Source organism: Eubalaena glacialis, chromosome 4, assembly GCF_028564815.1.
Source record: "Eubalaena glacialis isolate mEubGla1 chromosome 4, mEubGla1.1.hap2.+ XY, whole genome shotgun sequence".
NCBI classification, from domain to species: Eukaryota; Metazoa; Chordata; class Mammalia; order Artiodactyla; family Balaenidae; genus Eubalaena; species Eubalaena glacialis.
This window is the reverse complement of record NC_083719.1, coordinates 127,286,700-127,310,599: the sequence shown is the minus strand read 5'-3', so window position 1 is coordinate 127,310,599 and position 23,900 is coordinate 127,286,700. Positions and strand designations below refer to the sequence as shown.

At 53.7% G+C, this 23,900-nt stretch overlaps 1 protein-coding gene and 1 long non-coding RNA gene across 2 annotated transcripts; one reads left to right on the top strand and one right to left on the bottom strand.

The window, feature by feature from the left end:
- Window positions 1–1,778: 1,778 nt before the first annotated feature.
- CDX1 (caudal type homeobox 1) lies at window positions 1,779–16,722 on the bottom strand. The gene is made up of 3 exons (XM_061188334.1): window positions 16,290–16,722; window positions 2,548–2,693; window positions 1,779–1,991 (listed from the first exon to the last, which is right to left on the bottom strand). Exons 1-3 carry the CDS (start codon window positions 16,720–16,722, stop codon window positions 1,779–1,781), a joined length of 792 nt encoding a protein of 263 aa, XP_061044317.1.
- Window positions 16,723–19,977: 3,255 nt separating this feature from the next.
- On the top strand, window positions 19,978–23,557 carry LOC133091035 (uncharacterized). Its single transcript, XR_009700847.1, has 3 exons — window positions 19,978–20,054; window positions 21,060–21,114; window positions 23,495–23,557. It is a non-coding gene; the product is annotated as an uncharacterized LOC133091035 (long non-coding RNA).
- The last annotated feature ends 343 nt before the right edge of the window (window positions 23,558–23,900 follow it).

Sequence of the window (23,900 nt, the reverse complement as noted above, 5' to 3'; positions counted from 1 at the left end):
CTAGCCACCCTGCCACCAACCCTGTTCCTCTGCTCCTGGAACCCTGGTCCTCTCCCCTGGTACCACCTGGTTCCCATGCCTTAGATGTCCACCATCCTCAGTGAAGCCATGATGTCTCCCAGGCCAACAGCAGGAGGAGGAGAGAGAAGTGCCTCTGCTCTTCAGGGGCTCATGTGGGGACTGGATCCACCTCGTGCATTGTTGTCATGTGCCCCAGGAGCAAAGGGCAGGCAGGCAGGCTGCATACACTTTTTATGGCTAGGCCACCTCCCAGAACAGTAAACAGAGGGGCAGGCAGCTGGCACCAGAGCCCTCTAGGGAGTGAAGGCCCCAGGGAGCAGACTCCTGCCCACCTCTGGAAGGGAGTTCAAAATAGCAGCTTTTCTCAGGAGTTTTTAAAAAGTATACTTCAAGTTCATATTCCTCTTAATCTTTTTTTACTATTCCTCCTTCTTGGCCTGACAGCACCTACTAGCCCTTTAGGCCTCAGTTTAAAATCACCTCCTCCAGGAAGCCTTCCAGACCCTCCAGGATAAGCTGGGAGCTCGCTCTGGACTCCCTGGATGCTCTGCTACCCTGATACCTAGAGCATAGCTCAGACTGGGAACTTCTGGGTGGCAAGGACTGTACATTCCCTGGGCCCAGCCATGCCTGGCATATGGGGTGCCCAACGAATGTCATCTATTGAAAGAAAACCCTGAGTTGAAAGTATTTGAAAAATTCAAAAGACTGAAATATTGAATCTGATGATTCTGCTTACAAAATGGACTTAAAATTTAACAGTCTCATAGACTTACTCTAATGTCCTGTTTTGATCTTTCAGAAGTATTTTAAAGGTGACCTTGTTGTAGGCCTACAGAGACTAGGAGAGACTATGCAGCTGCTGAGAAGGGTGAGGATGATTTACACTTCTTTAACATTTTCCCTTCGTGCTATGTATAATGATTTTCATACATTTTTAAAAAGAGAAAAAAAATTTTATTCTTGAAGGTGCATCCAAGAGATTCCACTCTCTGTGCAACCCTTGCCCAGCTGTGAGTCTGCTTGGTCCAGAGAAAGTTCTCTGGGGGCTCCCTGGGGCCTGGACCCTGAAGGACAGCCTGGTGGGGTGGTAGAGACTTGGCAGGATGGACTCTGCCCCTCTGTCCCCCTTCAGAGGCCTCCCCCACAATCTGGAATCTCCACTGAGAATCTGAGTGAGGGAATATGGCTCTGTGGCCCAGAGCCTCTTGCTCAGGCCCAATCCTGCGGGCTTTGCGCTTTGCATCCGGCCTGGAGAGGGTTTGGTGCATGTTACACCGGGGTGGGGGTGCGGGGGGGGGCAGGTAGAGGTGAGGCTGCAGGAAAAGGCAGGTGTGAGCTGACACCCTCCCCCCTCCCCACCTCAGGTCACGGTCTGCAAGCCTTCCATCTTCTCTCGGTTCCATCTCCTTTCTCCAGGAGTCTAGTCCCTACAGCAGCCTCCCACCTTTGAACCTATGGAGGAGGAGCTGGGTGGCTCCCTCACCTAGCCCCCTGGGGATTAAGACCTCCCAACCCAGGCTCCCTTGTCTGCCTGAGGCCTGGATCACCAGAGCTGGAAAAGGTCCTTATCCAGCAGGCTCGCTGCACAGATGGGCCCAGGGGATGCCGGGGCTGGGTGGGTGATTGGTCCAAGGTTACTCAGCAGGTCAGTGGCAGGGCTTGGGACTCAGACTAGGCCTCCTGGGCCCCCACAGGAGCCACATTCCTAGCCCCTGAGTCCTCAAGGCCCCCAGCCCACAAGGCTGGTCGGGTGGCTACGGCAGGTACTCCTCCTTGACAGGCATTGGGGAGGAGGTGCCCAGGAGGCTGGCAGAGCTGGGGCACAGGCCCCCCAGGGGTGGCCCCGCTGCAGTGGCGGTGACGTCGTGGGCTGGCGGGGGTGGCTGTGAAGGCTGCTGCTGCTGCTGTTGCTTCTTCTTGTTCACTTTGCGCTCCTTCGCCCGCCGGTTTTGGAACCAGATCTTTACCTGTGGGGTCAGAGAATAGTGATGGGGAAGGCGGTGGGGAGACCGAATGACAGAAAAAGAGGAAAAGAGGAAGGGCAGTGGATCTCTTGTTTTTCGATGTGGCGCTTGGGGCTTCCCTCTTGCTCTGGCTACCCCAACTGTTCATGGACCCTGAACACGTTCTCCCCCTCTGGAACTTGCTCCCCTACTCTTAAGACAACTTTCTCTGTAACCCTCTTCCCCTCCATCTTCCAAAGCCATGCTCTAACACCCCTCCTCCAGGAAGCCTTCCCTGTTCTCCCTGTGACTGCTCCCTCCTCTGGATTTAAACAGCACTGATCAAAGCCCGCTGTAGCCTATAGCTAATCAGGCCCCCATCCCCCTTTTGGTGGTCAGGGATATTGGGTTTTATTGGCCGGGGGATTGGCAGCAGCTCAGTTTCTATTGTGTTGTATGACCATGGCTGGGAGACAACCTCTTTGTTCTTCTCCCTCGACTGAGCTCCATAATCTGCCTGGCAGCCTGGAGGCCAGACTCTCAGTACTGCTCCTGTGGCTGAGGCGGGAGCCCTACACACCTGACGTTCAGTGAGTCCCAGATTGGCGGCCAGCTCTGATTTCCGCCGTATGGTGATGTAACGGCTGTAGTGGAATTCCTTCTCCAGCTCCAGGCGCTGGTGGTCGGTGTAGACCACGCGGTATTTGTCCTTGGTCCGGGTCTTACCTAAGAAGCAGAGGTGCCAGGAGGAGAGGTGAGTGGGGAGGGGAGCTTGCAAAAGGCCAAGGCGGGGCTCCCAGGAGGAAGAGCAATCCAGGCCCCCTGAAGAAGGACCTTGAGGGAGTAACAATCATTCTCCCAGGCTCAGGCTTCGAGACTCCCAACCTAGGAGGCAAGCACTGTTCTCATGCCCATCTGGGGGGCCCTAAGGCTCAGAGAGGGGAAGCAACTTGCCCAGGGTTACCCAGCAAGCTGTGGGTGGAGCTGGGGGTTTCAGGCCAAGTCTCCTGACCCAGAGCCCTACTCTGATCGCCAGGCCCACCCGCTTTCGTGCAACAGTTCCCAGGTGTGGCTGCACAACAGACATGCGGGGAGCTTGTGAAAAACACAGCTTCCAGCGCGTCACTGAGCACGTGAAGTAGAAAGCCGTGGCGTGGAATCTGCATTTTTCACCAGCTCCCAGGTGGTTCCAATTTGGGGATCTTCAGACCGCAGGTCTGAGCACTAGAGACTTGGAGGAACACCTGGCAGCAAGGGTAGCTTGAGATAATGAGACGTCAGCTGCTCCTCTCTCCTGCGTGCAAGGAGAGCAGGAAGGGCCGCCACGGCCGGAGGCCAAAGCAGGAAGCTTGCAGGAGCTGCCCTGGGGTATATGCTCCTGAATTCCTGTCAAATGCCTGGTGGTTGGTGGCCGCACAATCAAACAGAAAGGACTGGGGCTGCCGGTGGCTCCCCAGGTCCTGTCAGGTTCCTCAGAAGGCCCTGGTTCTAGGCGCCGAGCCCTGAGCTGGGGCTGCACCAGGGGCCTGGGGACCGCGCTGCCCGGAGCCATCCACACTCCAGCCTGTGCCCAGGCACAGAGCAGGAGTACTCAGATCAGCCCACAAATATTTACTGAGTTCCTGCTGTGGCCAGGTGCTGGGTACAGCAGTGAGCAAAACAAAAAGTCCCTGCCCTCATGAAGCTTAGGTTCTAGTGGAGGGAGATGGACAAAAATAAAATAAATATGGAAATTATTTGATATGTTGATTGATGACAAGTATTTCAGAGAAAAAGAAGGACTGGGAATTTAGGGAGGAGTGAAGCTGTGATTTTAAATAGAGTGGTCCATGAAGGCCTTACCTTGAAGGGGAACTTAAGCAAAGATCTAAAGGAGGTGAGGGAAAGAGCAATGCAGCTGTCTGGGGAAGAGGTTCCCAGGCGGAGGGAACAGTAGGTGCAAAGGCCCTGATGGGGGGCATGCCTGCCTTCTGAAGAGTAAGGAACAGTGAGGAGGCCGGTGTGCCCGGGGTGCGGTGAGCCAGGGGAGCGGACAGGTCAAGCTGGGCCTACGGGCCCTGGAAGGGACTCTGGGTTTTACTCCGTCTGGGACAGGAGCCATTGCAGGGCTCTGAGCAGAGGAGACGAGAGGTCTGATGAAGGATTTAAGATTACTCTGGCTGTTGCATGGAGAACAGATTGGTGAGAAGGGGGAAGTGTGGGGAGACCTGCCATAACTCAGGCAGGGTTGGCTTGACTTCCACACGAGGCTCAGCCTGGGGCCCAGAAGTGGATTTGAGGACTGCCTGGGTTAATGTCAGGGATCTCTTTCGGGCTGGGATCAGAGGTCCGTCTGGAGAGAATGTTAAGAGTCATGCTTGGCCTGGGCTGCTGTGGGGGCCGGACGCAACACCAGTTTCCTTGTAAGAAGCTGAGCCTGCGGCTATAAACAGGAGGCACTCGCAAGCACTTTTTAGACCCACCCATGTGTCCCACCAGGGCATGGCAGGTCTGCATAACCATCGACCCCATCCCACTTCAGCCAAGGGCCCCCGCAGTAACCTGGCCTTCATCTCCCTGGTTCCAGCTCTGGGCCTGCCCGTTCCTCGGCACCCCTGCGCTCACTACACCCCCCACCAGCGCCATTCCAGCCCACACAGCTTGGCAGGACAGCGCTGGGCTCCTCAGAGCCAAACGGTTCGTGGAGAACAGGAGACAGCAGATGTTCCTCGGCTCTTTTCCTTGGGCTTCCTGCCAGGGCAGCAGAACCACACTGGACTCTTCCACAACCACTGACCTCAGCCCACTGCCCGACGCAGCACGGGACAGCCTCGGCCTTGGCCAGGCCTAGCCCAGGAAAGGGACAAGGGAGTGGCTGCCGAGGCCTTGGCTCCAGATGGGACCCCTCCTTGACCTAGAGAATTCAACGCCGGCTCAAAAACTGTTCTGCCTAATGCACCACCACTGAAACCCAGCAGAGCTCTGAACCCACAGCCCCGCTGAGTTCACTGGGCTAAAGCCAGAAGGGGTCATGGGAGTTTAGTCTCCTCCCACTTTATAGATGAAGAGACTGACGTTCAGGATGGTTATACAGCGTCCAGAGGTCCAAATAAGAGAGGCCTTGTGAGTCCAACCTCCCTGTACAGTCAGGGTCATTGAAGCCCCAGGGTGGCGTGGACTTGCCCAAGGCCATGTCACCAGGCCTGCAGGTCTCACTCCTGCTCTAGTGCACAACTCCTCACCCCACCAGATTTAGGGTCCACAGAGACTGCTATAGGGCCCTCTAAGCATTGGCAGCAGAAGCTCAAACAACAGACCACCCATCTACTTGTATTTCTGGGAAGAGAGGGTCCAGACCATGGTGAGGGCAGATGCCTGAAAGCCCTGGGCTGGGGCTGAATGGCCCACAGGTTGAAAATGCCTAGAAGATTCACAGCCTGAGGTAGGGGGAGGAGGCTCCCTGCCCACCCAAACCTCAGCCTGAGAGATTATAAAGACAGCCCCCTTCCCTCAGGCACCCAACCCTCGGTCCCATCCTTCCTAATGAGCAAGTGGGGATCCACTGCACCCATTTCATAGTTGGGGGAAATTGAGGCTCAGAAAAGGGGACTTGCTGAGGGCCATCCTTTCTGGTAGTGGTATAAACCTGGGCTCAGGTTTTCTGACCTCCAGCCCAGGCTCTTTCGGGTCGGGGGACGGAGGGAATTAGATGAGAGATGGGACTCTAGCTGCATAGTTACTCCTCTCTGCATAGTTACAGACTCTAGCAAGGCTGCCAGTGAAGACCCAGCCTATAGGCCCTGTCACCCCCTCCCTGGACCCGAGAGAAGGGCTGGTGGGCTCAGGAACACATCGGCCACTTCTATCTGGTGGAGTTGCTCAAAGCACACAATGTTATTGCTAAGAAAATGGCTCTGCCAAAAACCAAAATGTTTGATATCGCACTGTGCGGTCCAGGAACCAGGGAGTCCCACCTGCTGTCCAGAGGGTGACAATGGGAACACCCTCCTTGGAGCCCAACTTGGTGATCTCAGCCTCATTTAATATGCACATGCCCTTTGACTCATTAATCCCACTTCTAGGGATCAATCCCACAGAAAAATGCCCAAAGAGGTAGCTGTTTCAAATAGCACAGAACTAAGGACAATGTACATGTCTATGAGTCAGGACTGGTTAATAAGATAAGAAATGGTACATCCATGGAGAGGAGCACTACGCAGTCACTAAAAAGAAATTATAAAGCTCCATAGGTGCCAATATGGAGCAATTTCTAAAAAGATATTGTTAAGTTAAGTGGAATACACACACACACACACACACACACACTCAAACATGTTTGTGCACCAAGTTCTTTCTGAAAGAATACACAAGAAACCAGTAATGGGGGCTGGCGTGCCTTGGAGAGGGGACTAGAGGCTGGGGAGCCATAGGTAGGAGGGAGTCTTTGGGATGTTTAAATTTTTACCATGTGCGGATGTGAATTTGTATTTTTAATGACAATCAGGAGCCCTGGGCTCCAGTCCCAGCTCAGGGCCAGAACTCCCCACTGCCATGAGCAAACCTCCTTTCTCCTCCTGTGAACACCTGTGCCACCCTGGGGGCCCAGGAGAGAGGGGGCAGGGAGGTGCGTGACAGTGGTGGGGCATGGAGAGGGCCCAGGATGAATGATTTACAGGCCCTTGGGACACTGGGCCTAAGAGGGAAGTCCGGGCTCCTGTAACAGGTGTCTGATGGGGGCCAGGCCACTCCCAGCCACCTAATGAATAACCCTCTGGGCCAGATGCCAGGGCAAGTAGGTGGGAGGGAGGGTGGGAGCCCCCCTACCAGCTCTTAGGGGTGAAGCATGGGGAGAGAAGAGCCTTGGATAACTCTCCAAATGAGAGGCTTTCTCTCTGCTCTGGCTGTGGGATGTGAGGAATGGCCCATCCATATGCATCAGGCTGCCATGGAGGTAGCAAACTTCCCATCCCTAAAGCATGCACAGTAGACGTCCTGGGAAGCTCCAGGCTAATGGTTCTAAACACCTGACCAGCAGCCTCAGAACTGCCTGGGGAGCTTTTTAAAAGCACAGATTCTGGCCCAGAGGTTCAGACTCAATGGGACTGAAGTGGGGCTCTGGGATTTGATACTTGAATAGCTTTCCAGGTGACCCTGACATGTGGTTGTTTGGGCAAGTAGACCTCCGGGGCTGTGCCGTGCAGCTTCTCAATGGCTGGGTGATCTAGGACACCTCACCTCTCTGAGCCTCAAATTCTGTATCTATAAAATGGGGATAATTATTATTCTAATAATGGCCAATATGTCCATGTGTCAGGCACTTTGCATACATCTCTCAACAATCTATGAAGCTGTGCAACTGTTATCCCTAGTTTACAGATGAGAAAACTGAGTTTCAGCAAGGTCTGCACATCTGGAAGGTGGGATTTAGCCCAGGTCTGTCTAGCCTCAGAAACAGCATTAGAACCTATGGCCCAGTGTAAGGTCTCCCATAATGATCTCCAACCCTCGGGTGTACAGGGGATCACTTGAGATGGATGGATGAATGATGCCTAGCACAGTACCTGGCACAGTACAGGGAAAGGTAGATCTTATTCATTTCCATGGTGGGATAACCACATGGCAGGGATCCTGGGAAATGGATCTGAGCAATGGGCTGTGTGTTGGATGAGACTGTTTATTTATAAAGTCCCTTCCAACTTGGAAACATGAAGCTCCCAATGTTTGTTGATGCTCTGATTATATTTGTTATTATTGCTGAAAGAATTCTAAGACTGATTTCCCTGTCTGAGAGTCTAGAAACTGGGCCTGCCCAGATGGAGGATAGAGGGCAGGAGCCTGGCGGTCTGCAGTGGGGCCTCCCCATCTAGCCTGGGCCAGAGATCAGCCTCTGCCCCCAGGGCGGGGTAGGTGGTTCCAGGAAAATTGAGTGGCTTCTGGGTCAGCACTTCCTTTGACCTCTTCCTGCTGGGTTTGTGGCCCTGAGGGATGACACTGCCAGCTCTGGCCCTAGGGCTTGGAACACAAATCCATGACCCCTCTCTGCGTGGTCCAGCCCCACTGGCTGTACATCAAAGTCCCCCCAACCCCGACCGACACACATATACACACACACACACAAAGGAATGCACATATGCATGCATGGATGCTTGTTAAAAATACATATTCCCAAGCTCTCAGATCTATTGCATCCTGGTCTCCCTGCCATCTTTAACAAGCCTACCAGAGGGGATTCTGAACCACCAGCTGGAGTCAGTAGGTCCTGGTCCCAGTTCTGTGCCATCTGTGTGGCCTTAAATAAGTCCCGTCTCCTCTCTGGGCCTCAGTTTCTCCTGTGCATCATAAGAAGGTTTGGTGTCAGCTCCAAGGGCCCTGAAGATCCTGAACTTCTGTGTAGCTCTGAGTCCTCCCTTAAGGACCTGGGTCCAGGTCTGCATCCTTAGCTAAAGGACTTGACAAATGATTGAATTTCTCTGGGCTTTCCTTCCCCCGGGGAACAGAATGGGTGTGAAAGCAGTTTGCAAAGGGCAAAGAGCTATGGACACGACAAGGAAAACTGAGCTATTTGCAGAAGTGGATGTTGGAGGGATCCCTTGGGAGAGGGAGGAATGCTGCCTGATGGGGAGCCGCAGGGCAAAGAACATTGGCCTGGGGGTGGGGAGGTCTGGCCAGGCCACCAGCCAGACATGTGATGTTCAGCTTGGACCCATTTCGTCATCTGTACCACCAGTGGGTGGGACTTCCACTGCAGCAGCCCTGACCCACCCAGTTCAATGGTGGACGGATATCCTCCCTGGGCAATGAGGCTCTCTACTTGGCCCATGACTGGTCCTTGTTCCGGCTGGTTTGCCAGTCCCAGGCTGCTCTAGCACAGTTCCTCATTCACCCCTGCTCATTCCTGGAGCAGGGGCGAGGCTGGCATGGGGGCGGGGGTGAGATGAGAGGAGGATAGCCAGGCTAGCCACACTCAGGGGCCCTGTAGCCTTAGGCAAGCTTCTCCACCCCACTGTCACCCTCCTTCCTAGTCACAGCACTCAGTCAGCACCACCCCCTCCTCCTCCCAGGCCTCTTCCCCTCTCCTATCTTCTCAAGGAGGTCCACAATCTGACTTGGCTACGAGAAGCAGTGAAGAGGACAGAAACTTCAGAGTCAGACAGACGCAGTGGTTCTAACCCAGTCAGGCCAGGTGCCAGCAGTGGGAACCCAGGCAAGTCACTGAACCTCTCTGAATCCCAGTTTACTCATCTGTGAAATGAGAACATGAATGCCTCCTTTAGACATGATAGCTGTGGAGATGAGATGTGATCATTTCTTTAACAAGGTAGTTAGTAATAAAAGCTATCTGTGACAATGATGAAGAAGAAGGAGGAGGAGGAGGAAGAAGAAGAAGGAGAAGATGATGACTGCAGAGACAAAAGAGGCAAGAGAGATTCCTCAGTGGAGAATAAGGAGCCCATCTGGAATGGATTACATTCTAGAAACTCTTGAGAGGGATTTTCCTGCACTGTCCTATATGACAGCTACTAGCCACGTGTGGCTATTTAAATTAAAATTAATTACATGGAATTAAAAATTCCACTCTTTAGTCACACTAACCATATAGCAAGTGCTCAATAGACACATGTAGCTAGTGGCTAGCACACTGAACAGCATAGATATAGAGCTATAGAAAGTTCTATTGGACAACACGGCTAGACCAAACTCCCAGCCAGGGCCAGATGCCCACACCCTCATAGCATACCTAACCAGACTGCTTGGACTATCTACAAAGCAGCCTGTTCTTGCATCCATCACCCATTTATATTCTTCCCAGGATTTTCCACAAGGGGCACCAGAAATAAGGAGCACCCTTGGCCTAGAACAGCCCTTCTAAGAGTTGCAAGCAGCAACTGCATCCCTTCATGTCTTCTTCCGGGCTGAACAACTTGAGGCCACCAGCTGTTTCCTGGTGGAGTTTCCAGGCCTCTGCCCTACCCCGGCCATCCTCCTCTGGTCTGGAGGTGAAGTCCCTGCCTAATCATCCACAGGCGTGGGTTCTGAAGAGTCACATTTGGGGCGGAGGTGCAGGGTGGGGCTCTGGACTCCAGCCCTTTTCTAGCTCATTGAGGAACCTTGACAAATCCCCTCCCCTTGGTTCCTGGCTCCCTGAATGCTCTGCGAGGGTACAGACCATGCCACCTTGCTCATTTGGTTCCACAACAGTGCCAGACACACACAGCGAATACTTGATGAATCCTTGTTAAACTTAACACAGACCTACTGCTTCCTGGTCTTCTCCTCGCAGTAAATGGCCCCCATCCTCCAGCCACTCAGGCCAAAAGCCTAGGTGGCACTTCCCCCGCTTCCCACATCCAATCCATCAGCTGGTGGCTCAACCTCCAAAGGACATCCTTCTGTCCGGCTCCACTGCTCCCACAGCCTTAGTCAAAGCCACTAATCTAATGGAGAAATGTGCTGTTCTGGGGTCGAAAATACCTGCCCTTGAAACAATAGCGAGTACTCAGTAGATGCTAGTTCATATTATTATTACTATGGAAGGTGCTCGGTACTTATTTGTTAAACAGTTCATTCCTGTTTTTCATGGGTGGGGGGTAGATTAAAAACAAACAAATGAAATAATTACAAACTGTGATTAGTGTGAAGGAAAGCAATGGAGCTGAGAGCTAGATTAAGTGGCGGGGGGCGGTGGGGGAGGGAACCTACTTTATTTAGCTTGGGGCAGGTCTCCTGGAGGAGGTGACGTTTAAGCCAAGATATGATGGTTGAGAAGGTTTCCATGTCACCAATGGGGAAGAATATCCCAGGAAGACAGAACAGCATGTGCAAATGCCCTAAGGCAGAGAGCAGCAACGGAGGACCAGCTCTGTGAGGGACCCTGTCTGCTTGTTCTGGCAGGAATCTCTAGCACCTAGCAGAATGTTTGGCACAGAAGAGAGACTCAGAGACGATTACCGCCTGCCTGCCTACGTGAATGGATGAGAGAGGCATGTGCTGAGCCTGGAGAGGCTAGCAGGGCTTTGAGCCCTGGGGTGAGGGGTTTGGATTTGACTTCAAGAGAAATGGGAAGACATCAGAGGGGGTTGAGCCTGGAGTGTCAGTCTCGGCTTTCACTAACGCCTGTTCCCTCTCTCTGGTGATGCTGAGGGATCTATGTGGGGCATCCCTATAAGGTTGATGGGCAAGTATGGCACGGGGAGGGCTTAGCATGTTAACGTGGTGATGGACCTGACTCCAGATGTAAATGTTGTTTCCAAATCCCAAGAGCTCCAGGACAGAAACTTGAGGGGTCATCTCATTAAGATAATTCCTCATCGACAGGCCAGGCTTGCTGCTAACAAAGCTGTTTTGGACCTTCAGAACAGCTCCCCAAGCTCTCAGCAGCAATATCTGCCAAAGTGTGCGTGTGGGGGAACACCCAACAGAAAAAAGCCTTCTGCCACCTTCTAACTGGGTCACTCCCCCCTTCCCAGGTACATCTGAGAGATGGGGTGTCAAATGGAGTTTCTGCCTTGAGAACCAGTTTTAAACAGCCCGGCACCTGCTGTGCCCATCCTCCCCCTCCAGCCTCTTATAGCTCGTCTGTGACTGGCCTCCTTTTCCCCACCTGGATTGGAATGCACATGGGGAGGGGGTCTTGGGCTCCCATTCTGAGTGTGTTGCTTTATTTGATAGATGCTCATTAGGCTGTAGAGTCTAGGTTTGAACTCTGTGCAGCAGCATCCCAGCTGTGTGAGCTTGGGCAAGCCACCTTACCCTCTCTGAGCCTCATTAACTTTATCTGTAAAATGAAGCTAATAATAGATCCTCACACCTCTTAGAGTTGTTATGAGACTTAAGTGAGATCACCCATGCAAAGTTCTTGGCACAGTGCCTGGCACATGGTAAAGACGCAGCTGATGCCACAGTTATTAGCTTTATCGTGAGCTCCTACAATGTGCAAGTTATGGTGAGAAGGACAGGACTGATTAGCACTGCTCCTTGAGGGGATAACAGATGGTAGATGGCAGGGATCAACAAGACAGTCAGTGATAAATGTTGTTCAAACAAGGGCCTGGTACAGTGTTTGTAGGGGAGGGAACCAAGGAGGGCTTCCTAGAGGAGGTGGCCTTGGAGAAGAGGCAGCATTTGACCTGGTAAAGATGTAGGAGAGGGAAGGGAGGGCAGTTCAGGTCAAGGGACCCATAATAGAGAGGCAGGGAGTGTGAGGTGTGTGCTCGCGTGCACCTGCTAAGGACTGGCAGAGATGGTCACAGGCACCAGTGCACTGAGAGCCTACTGTATGCCAGGCTCAGGGCTATGCTCTACTGGCACCATTGCTTCAAGGTGTAATCTTATTATCTTAATGTTACAGTGGAAGAAGCTGAGGCTCAGAGAAATGATCCAAATTAACTTGCCTGAGGCTAATGCAGCTTCTGACAGAAATGCAATCCCAGGCCTGAGGCTCCCAAGCCGGACTCTTAACTGTCCCAGGTAAGCATTTCTGTATCTCGGCAAACTAACGGGAGAGTGGCTTCAAGAGTGGGTTGGGGCCAGTTCTCAAGAGGGCTCTGAAATGGAGCTGGATTTTACAGCAGTGAAATGGCATAAAATGAAATGGCAATTCCATGGCAGTGGGGAGCCACGGTCTAGAGGGCAGGTAGGGCATCAGAGAGAGGCTGAAGGTGAGAGGCCAGGTTGGTGACTGTGGCAATGGGCCAAGGGAGAGGGTCTAGGATGTGGTGGGGAGAGGAGGGTTCATCCCCTCCACGGGCCTCAGTTTCTCTATCTGAAAGCTGACGGGGATGGACCAAGATCTAAACCCTGCTGCAAGAGTCTCATCATCCGAGCGGACATCTCCCGACTTGTATGGGACCTCAGCCACCCCAATGGGCCATTAACCTGTGAAAAACTATTCACAAGGAATTGGAGGCTGAGCCTTCAGCAGAAGGATAATTTAGAACCTTCCTAAGGAAAATGCTGATATTTATAGATGCAAACGGGGAAGACAAAAAAAAATAGAGCCCCTTGTAGTCATTTCCTATCCTGGCCTCAGTCAAGTGAAAGTCATCACTCAGAACTGGTTAATGGACAACGTAACAGCCTCTCCCACATCTTCCTCATCTTCCCTGCCCCCTCCTTAGGGAAAGCTGGCATCTTAGTCCCAGCCTCAGCAATGCCAATTCCCCAGGTGAGGATGGAGTACTGTCCCATCCATGGAGTAGGGAGAAGGGGACAACCAGGCTTCCACCACTGGCATGAGCTGCTCGGCTGGACAGTCGTGGGTCCCATCTCCAGGTTGAGATCTCATCTCTCCCCTCTTCTCCCAGAGCTGTCTTACTGTCCCTCACACTTGTCCTGTTCATTCATTCAACAAAATGTATTGAGCACCTACTAAATGCCACACACTGAGCTGGGTGCCTGGAATGTAGTCATGGGTCAAATAGATATGGTTCTGGACTTCATAGGAGTTTACCTTGGTCAGTGGGTGTGGGAATAGACAACACACAAACACACAAATAAGTTAGTGCTCTGAAGGAAACATGGCAAAGATGATCAGTGGGTATTAGGGGGGGAGGTGCCTACTTTGGAACATCATGGAGGACCTCTCTGAGGAGGTGGCCATTAAGCTAAGACCTGAATGGTGAGAAAGAGCCTGCAAAGAGTCTGGGGAAAGAGTTTTCCAGGGAGAGGGAACAGTATGTGTACAAGACCTGCCTGCAGTAGCACATATAGCTTTGTAGCCCTCAGGAAGGAGTGTAGATTTTGCCCTAAATATACTGGGAAGCCACTGGAAAATTTTAAACTGACTCATCCAACATATATCCCAGCCCAGCCCCCACTTGTGTGAAACTGGAACATGCCTTAAAATCTCCAGGCTTCAGTTTCCCATCTGTATGTCTGTTCTCTAACTGTCCAGTTCAGATATTCTAGAATGCTAGAGGCACAGAAGGGGGAAGAAGGGGCAAGAAGGGTACAATAAGACCAGGTGACCAGCAACATTTGGGGAGATGGCATGCACTGACCTTCCCTCTGCTGTCCCAGACAACAGCCTTACCCAGGAAGCACCCCCAGAGACCCTGTATCTTCATTGCCTAGAAGGAGAAACTGAGGCCAAAGAGGAGAGGGGCTTGGCCTCTCTCTCCGGGAGGGTCTGTAACCCCACCCCAATTCTGTCCCCACCTCAAGAGTCAGAGTCAGATGCTGCCTGAGTGTACGGGCAGCAGCTTCTACCTTTGAAAGGGGAGAATGGCTCTCACCTGGCTCCTGGGGCGGCCACTTTCCTCAGGAGCCCCCAAACCTCCCTTGGCCCTTCCTTTTACTTTCTGGTAGTGAGGGTGGAAAGGACTTTTGTCTTCGGGCAGAGTTACTCCTAGGCCCCCTATGTGCCCAGGGACAACGGTTTCCAAATGACTTCCGAGACCAGAGCTGAACTGAGTTCGGCAGCTCCAGTGCCCAGAGGAACGTGACTTGCCTGACATCACACAGCCTGGAAGCTCCCCAGGGCTCCTGCCAGGGCTCTGACCCCCACTGACCCACTCTCTCCCCCTCACACAGTGATGGCCTCTCTCCAAGTCCCCGCCCCTGGGGAACCTCCCCATCCATCTCCAAAGTCACCTGATCAGCAGGAAGTACCAACCAGAATAAAGGAGCAGGAAAAGTGGGCTTCCTTCTTCAGGGAACAGACAGAGAACTGCAGGACCCTGAGGGTCAGTGGCCCCAGACACTTCCTCTCATATAATCTAATGCAAAATTCTCAACCAAGGTTTATGGATAAAGCTTCTGGGGGCCTTTAGAACCCCTGAAATTGTCTGCCCGATTAGGAAACACTTTTTTTCTAGGGAGAACATTTATACTTCCCATCAGATTTCACAAAGGGGTCCTTTTGTAACTCAAACAAAGGTACAAGACCCTTCCCTCTCATGGGATGGTCAAACTGAGACCCAGAAAAGATGGCTGATTTAAGAGACGCTGTTCAGAGGATTAGAGCACAGGCTTGGTCAAATCCCAGCCCCACCATTTACTCGTTATGTAGGTATAACTATACTTGCACAACTCTGTAACCTCTCTATGCCATAGTTTCTTCATCTTGAAAACGGGGGTGATAATAGCACCTATGATAAGGTTATAAGAATTAAAAGATATTAGGTCAGTGCCCGCTCCGTTAGTAAGTGTTCCATAAACATTAGCTGTTATTATTTAGCCAAGGCCACAGAGACAAGTGGCACAGCTGGGACATAAACCCCAGTCCTCTGAGGCCTCCGGAGGCAGACAGGAGGTTCTGTGTCCCTGGGACTCCCAAGGAGGTGGTAAAATTACAGCCAAACCTGTAGCTGCTGATCAGCCCTCCCCAGCATCTGCTGGGAGTGTGTGGGGACATGGAGGTGAAGAGAGAGAGGAGGTGGGGGATGTCCTAGGCTCGCTCCCAGCTGGGGGAGAGGGAGGAGGGGCTGGACATCAAAGGGTGGGCAGGCCAACTTCCCGCCCCTAAGGCCAGGTGGCCTTTGTCAGGACAGGCCGGACACAGTCGGGACAATGGGTATCATGTTCACTTTCTGGCCGACAGGAGTCACTACCGAGCCAAGGCCCAGCCTGTTACATGACAAAGGGGGGACCTATGGAGGAGGTCAGGCCGCCCCTCATTAAAGCTGGGCCTTTGTCCTGCCCCCTCCCCTGCCTTTGAAGAGGGTGGATCCAAGAGGCCTGCCTGGGGGCAGGAGGTTCACAGGCTCAGGAGCCAAACAGTAGCCACCTTCCCAACTGCTCCTACTTTCCCCTCCCCCAGGGTCAAGAGTTCAGGGCGAGCCCTGGGATGGTAAGGTAGGGACCCTTCACCACCACCAATCTAACCAAAGAGGGCTCTTTTTTAGTCCAAAGGATATGACCCACCAATCTCTTCGTTGTATGGATGGGGGACTGAGACCTGGAAAGGGAAATGACTTATGGGTGTTCACATAATCAGTGCATGTCCTTTGGGGGTTTGCAGCCCCTCTTTGGGGCTGGGATAGGGGTGCATGAAACGGATGACCACCAGGGCCAGTGTTGCTGAAAGTTTACCCTGGGATAAAGGTCTGGGGGCCTGTGTCTAGTTCTGGCCTTGCCACGCAACCACAAGGAGTCGTTCTTCATGGCTGGGGTCTCAGTCTCCCTGTCTACAGGGAAAGACAGATTGTGCTTCCCAAGGCTCCAGGATTCAGAAGGGGGAAGCTGAGAGAACAGCCCCCAGGGACAGAGTCGGGGGGGGCACACTCTGGAACCCAAGCAGGGCCGGGGCAGAGGTCAGACTGGAGGCGGCCGGGGCCTCGCTCTAGCACCTGCCGGCGCCCAGGGGAACCGTCCAGAGGCGCAGGGCGAGGGAGGGGTCCTTACCGCTGCCACCGCCGCCTCCGGCCGCCACGCTGCGCCGCATCCACTCGTAGGGCGTCCGCCTTTGCGCTCCGGGCGAGGACGGTGCGCCTGGGCCGCCAAGGGGCTGCGCCAGGAGACCCGGCCCAGGCCCCGGGGGCGCGGGCACCGCGCTAAAGTCCGGAGGGGGCCCGAATGCCAGCGGGGCCGGGCTGGCGGTGGGGGCCGCGGGGCCCGGGCCGTAGGCGGCGGCCCATTCGTCCTTGGGCGCAGAGAAGGGCGCGCTCCAGGCCGCAGGGGGCACGGGGCCCGGCTCCACGTGAGAGTAGCCGGTGAAGTCGGGGTACTGCGGAGGCGGCGGGGGGCCGTAGGCTTGCGGGCCCAGGCCGAGACTGGCGGGCCTGGCGGGGCCGGGGTACACGGGGGATTCCTTGTCCAGCACATAGCCCACGTACATGGTGGCCGCGGGGCCCCCCGCGCATGCTGGGCCCTGGAGCCGCCGCAGCCGGCCGCCCCGACGAGCAACTGCTCACCTGAACTCCCAGCCCTGCCGCCGCCGCCCGCCCCACCCAGGCCTTTTATAGCTCCGGGCCGCCGCGGCCCCAGCCGAGGCGGGTTTGCATTTCAAAGCGGGGGGAGCCTCCAGGCCGCGAATCAAAGGGGGAAACCCGTCGGGGGCGGGGGGTTCAAAAGGAGACAAATTGCCGCCCCAAGCGGGAGGTGGACGCCGGGGCCAAGGGGGGTGGGGGTGGGGGGGCGGAGGGAGCATCCTGAGCGAGCGTCGAGGCATCGCTAGGTGTGGGAGTCTCCTGCGAGGCCCCAGCCTAACCGCCCGAACACCTCGACCGCCCCGCAACCCCCTTTTACAGGTGGAGAGAAGGGATCCGAGGGGTGCGGGGACCCCAGGCCAGCGTCACGCAGCCACACCGGGCCTGTGGCGCAGTCCGCAGGGACCAGTTGGAGGTGAAGGGGAGGAAACGCTGACTTCAAACGGGGTTCCCGTCTTTAAGGTAGCGGGTCCTTAATCTTTTGCGGGGGGGGGGGGGAGAGGAGGGGTCACGACCCCTCTGAGTGTCTCATGAAAGCTGTGGATGTTTTTCCCCCGGAGGGAAAATGCACATATGCACATACACGAGTCTGCAAACAATTGGGGAGTTCACCTGAGTTGGCTCTCTAGAGAAAGTTCTTAGAGAGGTGGCGTAGCGACATTCTTTTAGAGACATTCTAGCGAACTTCTCACAATTCTCTTGGCAACCCCCCTACCCCCGCCCTCACTCCCACCTTTATTTTAATGAGACGTTTCAAACATACACAAAGTAGAATTGTAGAGTGAATCACTATATACCCATCACCAGTTTCAACCGTTATCAAGATTTTGCCACGCTTATTTAACTGACTTGCTTCCCTTTTTTGGCTAAAGTATTTTGAAAGAAATTTCAAACATCATGTCATTTTACCCCTACATACTTCAGCGTGCATCTCTAAAACACATGGACATTTTCTTACATAATATGCCATTATCACACCTAACAAAATTAACACAAATTCCTGGATCTAGAGACTGTCATACAGAGTGAAGTTAAGTCAGAAAGAGAAAAGCAAATACCGTATATTAACGCATATATGTGGAACCTAGAAAAATGGTACAGATGAACCGGTTTGCAGGGCAGAAATAGAGACACAGATGTAGAGAACAGATGTATGGACACCAAGGGGGGAAAGTGGTGTTGGTGTTGGTGTGATGAATTGAGAGATTGGGATTGACATGTATACACTAATATGTATAAAACAGATAACTAATAAGAACCTGCTCTATAAAAAAATAAAATAAAATTCAAAAAAAATTAACACAAAGTCCTGGGTATTATCTAATACCCAGTTCATATTCAAAGTGTTTCATTTGATTCAAAGATGTCTTTTTAATAGTTGGCTTATCCTAAAGCCCTGATCCATTTATTATAGCTGGGGCTCTCTTGGATTTTAAATGTATCATGCAACTCCCCACACCTTGCCCAATTAAAGACTGCCAAACATTTCACAGCTACGGGGGTGGAGGGATGTTAAATAGTTGAGAGGCCATCAGTGAACCAGGAGTGGGGAGCAAAGTAGAGGGATTTGGGGAAGGATTCATGAAGGACAGGGCTTTGGATCAGAAGGCCTGTGGGAGATGCGTTCCCTCCCCACAGGAGATTCCGGGCCAAGGAGCTGCACAGAAGCCCCCTATGGGATTTGATCCTCCAGCGTTTCCTGGGAGCCCCCTAAATGTTCAGGGACATGTGGCCCCCAGAAGGTGGGCAGAATCAGGGTCTTATCTATTTAAGCTGTCCATCCCTTGGGTCACCACATTAGCTAGGGCAGGTCAGCAGCATCTCAGGGCTAGACAGATGTGTCAGGCTCAGGACACAATTCACAGGGCCCAATGCAAAATTATAACGTGAGATCCCTTGTTCAAAAATTATTATAAATTTCAAGATGGCAACGGTAGAGCATTCAACCAAGCATGGGGCCCTTCTAAACACTGGGCCCTGTGTGACTGCACAGCTGACTCACCCATGAAGCTGGTCTTGGTCAGAATCTTGTTCTTCTGCAGCTCTGATGGATACTATAGCAGAGTGAGGGACATTATGCCCAGGGTGCCCCTTCCTGCTTGGAGGAACTCTTTTCATTGCACAGATGGAAGTAGTGAGACCCCGAAAGGAAAGGGGTTATGCCCAAGTTTATGCAGCAAAATGAATGTTGTTCGTGGGAGGGGGGAAGAGGGCTGCCTGGGTTGTGGCTGACATGGATGAGCTCATCATTGCCTTAGCAGGGAAGGTCAGGAAGTGGATGTGTTGGTGAAAGTTTGCTCAGCAAGTCCTCTGGAGTGCTGGGCTCTGCCCAGGACCCAATTTTTCAAGGGGTCAGTGAGAAACTGGGAAGTATACAGAGAAGGGAGAAGAAACCCAAGAGGAATGGGCTCTACTCTCTGAGTTGATATAACCAGGACTGCTCAGAATGGAGGAAGAAAAGACCTGGAGAGTGACTTGAAAGTCTGAGTTTGGGGCGGGGGACAGGGCAGACCTAAGACCTGAGAGAGAAAGCTGCAGGCACAGAAATGGATTCCAACCCACCCATAGTAAAGTGCCCTCTAGAGGGCGGTCGTGAAAGAGAGAGTGAGCTCACCATCACAGAAGGTATGCAGGTGACTGCTGGAGGTCCCCAGTCAGGGATGCTGCTGAAAGGATGCCTATTCCAGGGAGTGAGAAAGTTGGTGCCCTCTAGGTGCCCTCTAATTCCAAGAATATGCTACATCAGACCTAGATGGAAGGCTTAAAGTTTGGGACTAGGTATAGGAATTCATTTGTTCATGTGTTCATATGTTTGACAAATGTATATTAACATTCCTCCTTTGTGCTGACCCTGTGTCAGGTACTGAGCGAAGCTCTGCCCTTGGGGTGCTTACAGAAGGGGAAGGGGGAGAAGCAGGTATGAATCAAATGATCACAAATAGGGGCAAAATTACATCTCGGTGAGGACCAGGAATCCGGAGAGTTTTCCCAAAGGGAGGAGACATGGAAGTCTTGCAAGAGGAAGTGACATATGAGTCAAGGCCCTGGGGAGCAGGGAGGGACACTGTGGGCAGAGGGACAGTGTGAACAGAGGGGTTGAGGCTGGAGGGGACACGTGGTCCTCCAGAACTGAAAGACCAATTTGGAGTTCAGTGATGGGGTGGGGGGGGCACAAGACGGGGGCAGGAGAGGAGTGTGGAGAGAGACAGAGCAAGGCCCGGCAGGACAGACCTGATGAGGGGTATGGAAGGTTGTTATCAAGGGTTTTGTGTCGTGGGAAGGGGGCTGTGGCTGGTGTGTGGAGAATGAGCCAGAGGAGAGGTGGGAAGCCTGAAAGCTGCAAGGAAGCTGGGCAGGGGTCCAGGAGTGATGAAGACAGTGTCCAGGACTAGGGTGGTGGCTGAGGGATGGGGGACTTTCCAGGCAAAGCAGGGACTATTTCCCTAGCCAGGGAGAGAGGAGAGTTAGGGAGGCCTAAGGCCTGGGGGGCCATCCCAGCTGCTCCGTGGTCCCCTCCGTGCTGTCCTCTCCCAGGGTGGAGGCAGGAGGTGACTGCCTCTCCACAGACACCTCCTGGGGCCGGCCTCCACCCACCCCCACCTCACCTTGGGCCTGCTCTTTCCTGAGCCCTGGGTACTGGGAAAGGTGGGACAAACTGGCCCCATTTGCTGGATGAGGAAAGGAAGCAGGAAGCACAGAGAGGTCTACGTGCCTGGCCAAGGTCACAGAGGCACAGAGCTGGGCACAGAAGCTAGGTCTCCTGACCCCACTGGCCTTTCTTGCTGCCCAGCCAGAGCGCCCAAGGGGTCCTCAGCCAGCCCTGCTGGTCCTCCAGACGGCACCCCTGGTCCGTGTAGTGTAGGAGAGCAAGGCTATCATACATTTCGTAGCATCCTGATCATGTAAGACCCTTAGAGAGTCAACCCACTCATTTTACAGGTAGGGAAACTGAGGGCCAGAAGCCTAAAGAAAGAAAGGATTTTTTTCCAAGTTCCCACAGCAGGTCAGTTCTATACTGGAATCAGACCCAGGTCTTCTGATGCCCAGCTCGGCGCCCTTTCACTGCATCTCTCTGAGATTGCAGGGTTTGCCCTTTTACCTGTGCTGAAATAATAACAAGAGCACCATTATTTATTGAGCATTTACTAAGTGCCAGGCATCATGCCAAGTTGTTTGCATGTGTTAATCTCATTTCATCCTCACGGCAGCCCAGTGAGGTTGGGTCATTGTTATCCCTGTTTTGCAGATGAAGCTGCTAGAGCTCAGAGAAGTGAAGTTACCTGCCTGAGGCCACACAGCAGGTGAGTGGCCTGTCTGGAAGTTTTTCTTTCCTCTCCAGCTGAGCCAGGTGGAAGGATAGTGAGCCTGTATGTGCCTCTTCCCTCACCCCAGGGTTTTGCTTAAACAAATACCTGATTCCTCTTCCTCCTCTAGCTTCCTCATGCAAAAGAGCCACAGCTCCCCCCTCACCCTCACCCTTAGATGGACCCCTCAGTCAGAGACCTGAACTACCCCTCATGTGACACCTCTGAGGACACTGTAACCTTGTTTTAAAATTTCAAGCTAGGCGTCTGAAATCGCAGGTCTTCCCCCACCTTGGCCTCTGACTCGCCAGGTGACCTTGGGTCCTTGCCTCCCTGGGCCTCAGTGTCCCCAGGTGCCCACTGGGGACTTGTTGCTTTGGACAGCCGTCCAGCTGTGGCGCTGTGACCGTGTGTGGGTGGAGAAGCCGCTTCCTTGACCATGTGGCAGCCTCTTCCTCTCTGACAGCCCCTTATCTCTGGGAGCGGCTGTTTATTGGAGCCCTCCTTCCTTCTGGCTCCCCGGGTGGGCCCCTCTTCCCTCTGGAAGTCCTCCCTCTGGGCTGCTCTCACACACCCGACCAGGGCCTTCTGGGGTGGGGCTCAGAGACGATGGCCCCATAAAGATCTTGGTGATAACTTGGTTTTTAAATCAGGTTTATGGCCCTGAAAGAAAGATGTTCTGGGCTCAGCTTCCTGTTGGAAGTGATTTGCTTAAGAGAAGCTGGTGGGCACCACGGCCAGCGTTAGGCTTACCTAGACTGCCCCGCCATTCCCAGCCAAGCTTCGATCTCACTCTGTGACCTTGGGCAAGGAACTCTCCCTCTCTGAGCTGTTCCTGAGGTGGAAGTGAGGATGGTGATCTCTGCCCACCTTCAGGGGGCAGGTGTGAGGCTCATGGGTGAGTGCTGGAGCTGCTGGGAGCCCCCTCCGGAGCCCCCTCCCCCCTCCTCTCTCCCCTCCCATCACGGTCCTCGCCTCCTCCTGCCCCCTTCAGAGGCTGGGGCGCCACCTGCTGGCCCTTTGAGGTACTACTGGAAGGCTCACTGGCTGCCTAGTCTCAATCTTGACACAAGATGTGCTGATTCCCCTCCCCCTCCCAGTGGAGAAACGGAGGCGTGGCCTGGGGCGGGCAGTCCCTCAGTACACAGCCACTTAGGGAGCAGAAAGGACGCTAGAGCCAGAGACCCAGGGGCAGAATGTGCACATCTGAAGGAGCACTGTGTCTGACCCATTGTCCAGAGGAGATACAGAGGCCAGGAAAGGAAGGTCACACTGTGAGTCAGTGGTCAAGCATGGACTGGGGCCCAGAAGTCCCAACTCCCAGTTGAATGCATTCCCGCAGCCTCTGGGATGGATAGAGTCAGGGTGGGGGCAGTCAGCCCACAGTCGACTACCATAGCCTCCCTACTAGCCCCCTGCCTTGCCTCGCCTCTTGCCCCTGTTAGCCAGTCCTCCACAGCGTACCACCATGATCTCATCGGTGCCCTGTTTAAAATCCTACACTGGCCCCTCCTGACCCTCAGGACAAAAGCCAGACTCCTGTCAGGCCCACAAGGCCCCTTACTACCTCTCCAGCCTATTCCCCACCATGTCTCCTCTCTGTGCCTCAACCATTCTTTTCTTCCTGTTCAGACACACCAGGCTCTTTCTGGCCTCCAAGCTTTTGCACATGCTGTTCCTTCTGTCCAGAACACTGTTCCTACCCCTGCATTGTAGGTGGCCTCTTAACCTCAGATCTCAGTTGAAATATGTCTTCCCCAGAGAAGCCTTAATCTACCTAAACAAGAACCCCACCTACCCAGCCTGTTATTCTGACTCTTTTATGACATTTGTCACAATTTTTATATTATTAATTTGTGGTTTCCTTGGTGTTTGCTTATGAGCTCTATGAGGGCAGGGCACATAGCAGGTGTTCAGTTAACTTGAATTGCATGGATAAACGGTGGGAGAAACAGAAGGGCCTGGGAGTCAGAGGCCCCATTCCCGACCTGCTGTGTGCCCTCAAGAGGGTTCTGGCCTTCTCTGGGACCCAGTTTATCCAGTGAGGGGGAGATATGTGGCCTCTGAGGGCCCTGCTGTTCTGATGGTCCTTGAGCCATCTGTGTACCAGAAGGACACACTCTTGTTCCCTGGGGCACTGAGACCAAGGCCAGCTGGAGGCTGGGGAGAGGCTGAGGTGGACAGGGTCTTGAAGCCCTTGTTAGGCCTTGGTGGTGACAGCCTGGGCCAGCATAAGCAGTTCTAGGAATCTAGGTTGGGAGTGTGGCCTGAAGCCGCCATTGGTCCCTCTGCCCCACCAGCCAGCCACCATGCTGAGTGTCCAGGAGGGGAAGGGGCAGTTTCCACTGTGTGCCTCTTTTCGCTCCCCCACCTGTAGGTACAGGGACCTACCTGCTCAGGGTGTGCAGGGAGGAAAGACACGGTGCTGGGGGTCAGGAGTCCTGCATTCCAGGCCCCTTCTGTCTCTGCTAACCTCAGGTGAGTCCCCTCTGCTCTCTGGGCCTCAGTTTCCATGCCTGTCGCTCTTAGGACTCTTCAGGCCCTGACATCCAAGATGACTGTGCCAGTGCCTGGGACATGTGTGCTGCATCCTCGCCCCAGGCCGGGGGAGCTTGGGAGGGGGGGCAGCGCCGGGAGCGTGGGAGAGCCAGATGTGGTGGCCGCTGGTGCTGCCTGAGTGAGCACTGAGCTGGCCTACTGGGAATTCTCCCACTCAGGCGCCCTTTCCGGGCCCCCTCCCCCGCCCCATGGAGAGCTCTGGCTTCCGGCTCTAAGCAGCGTGG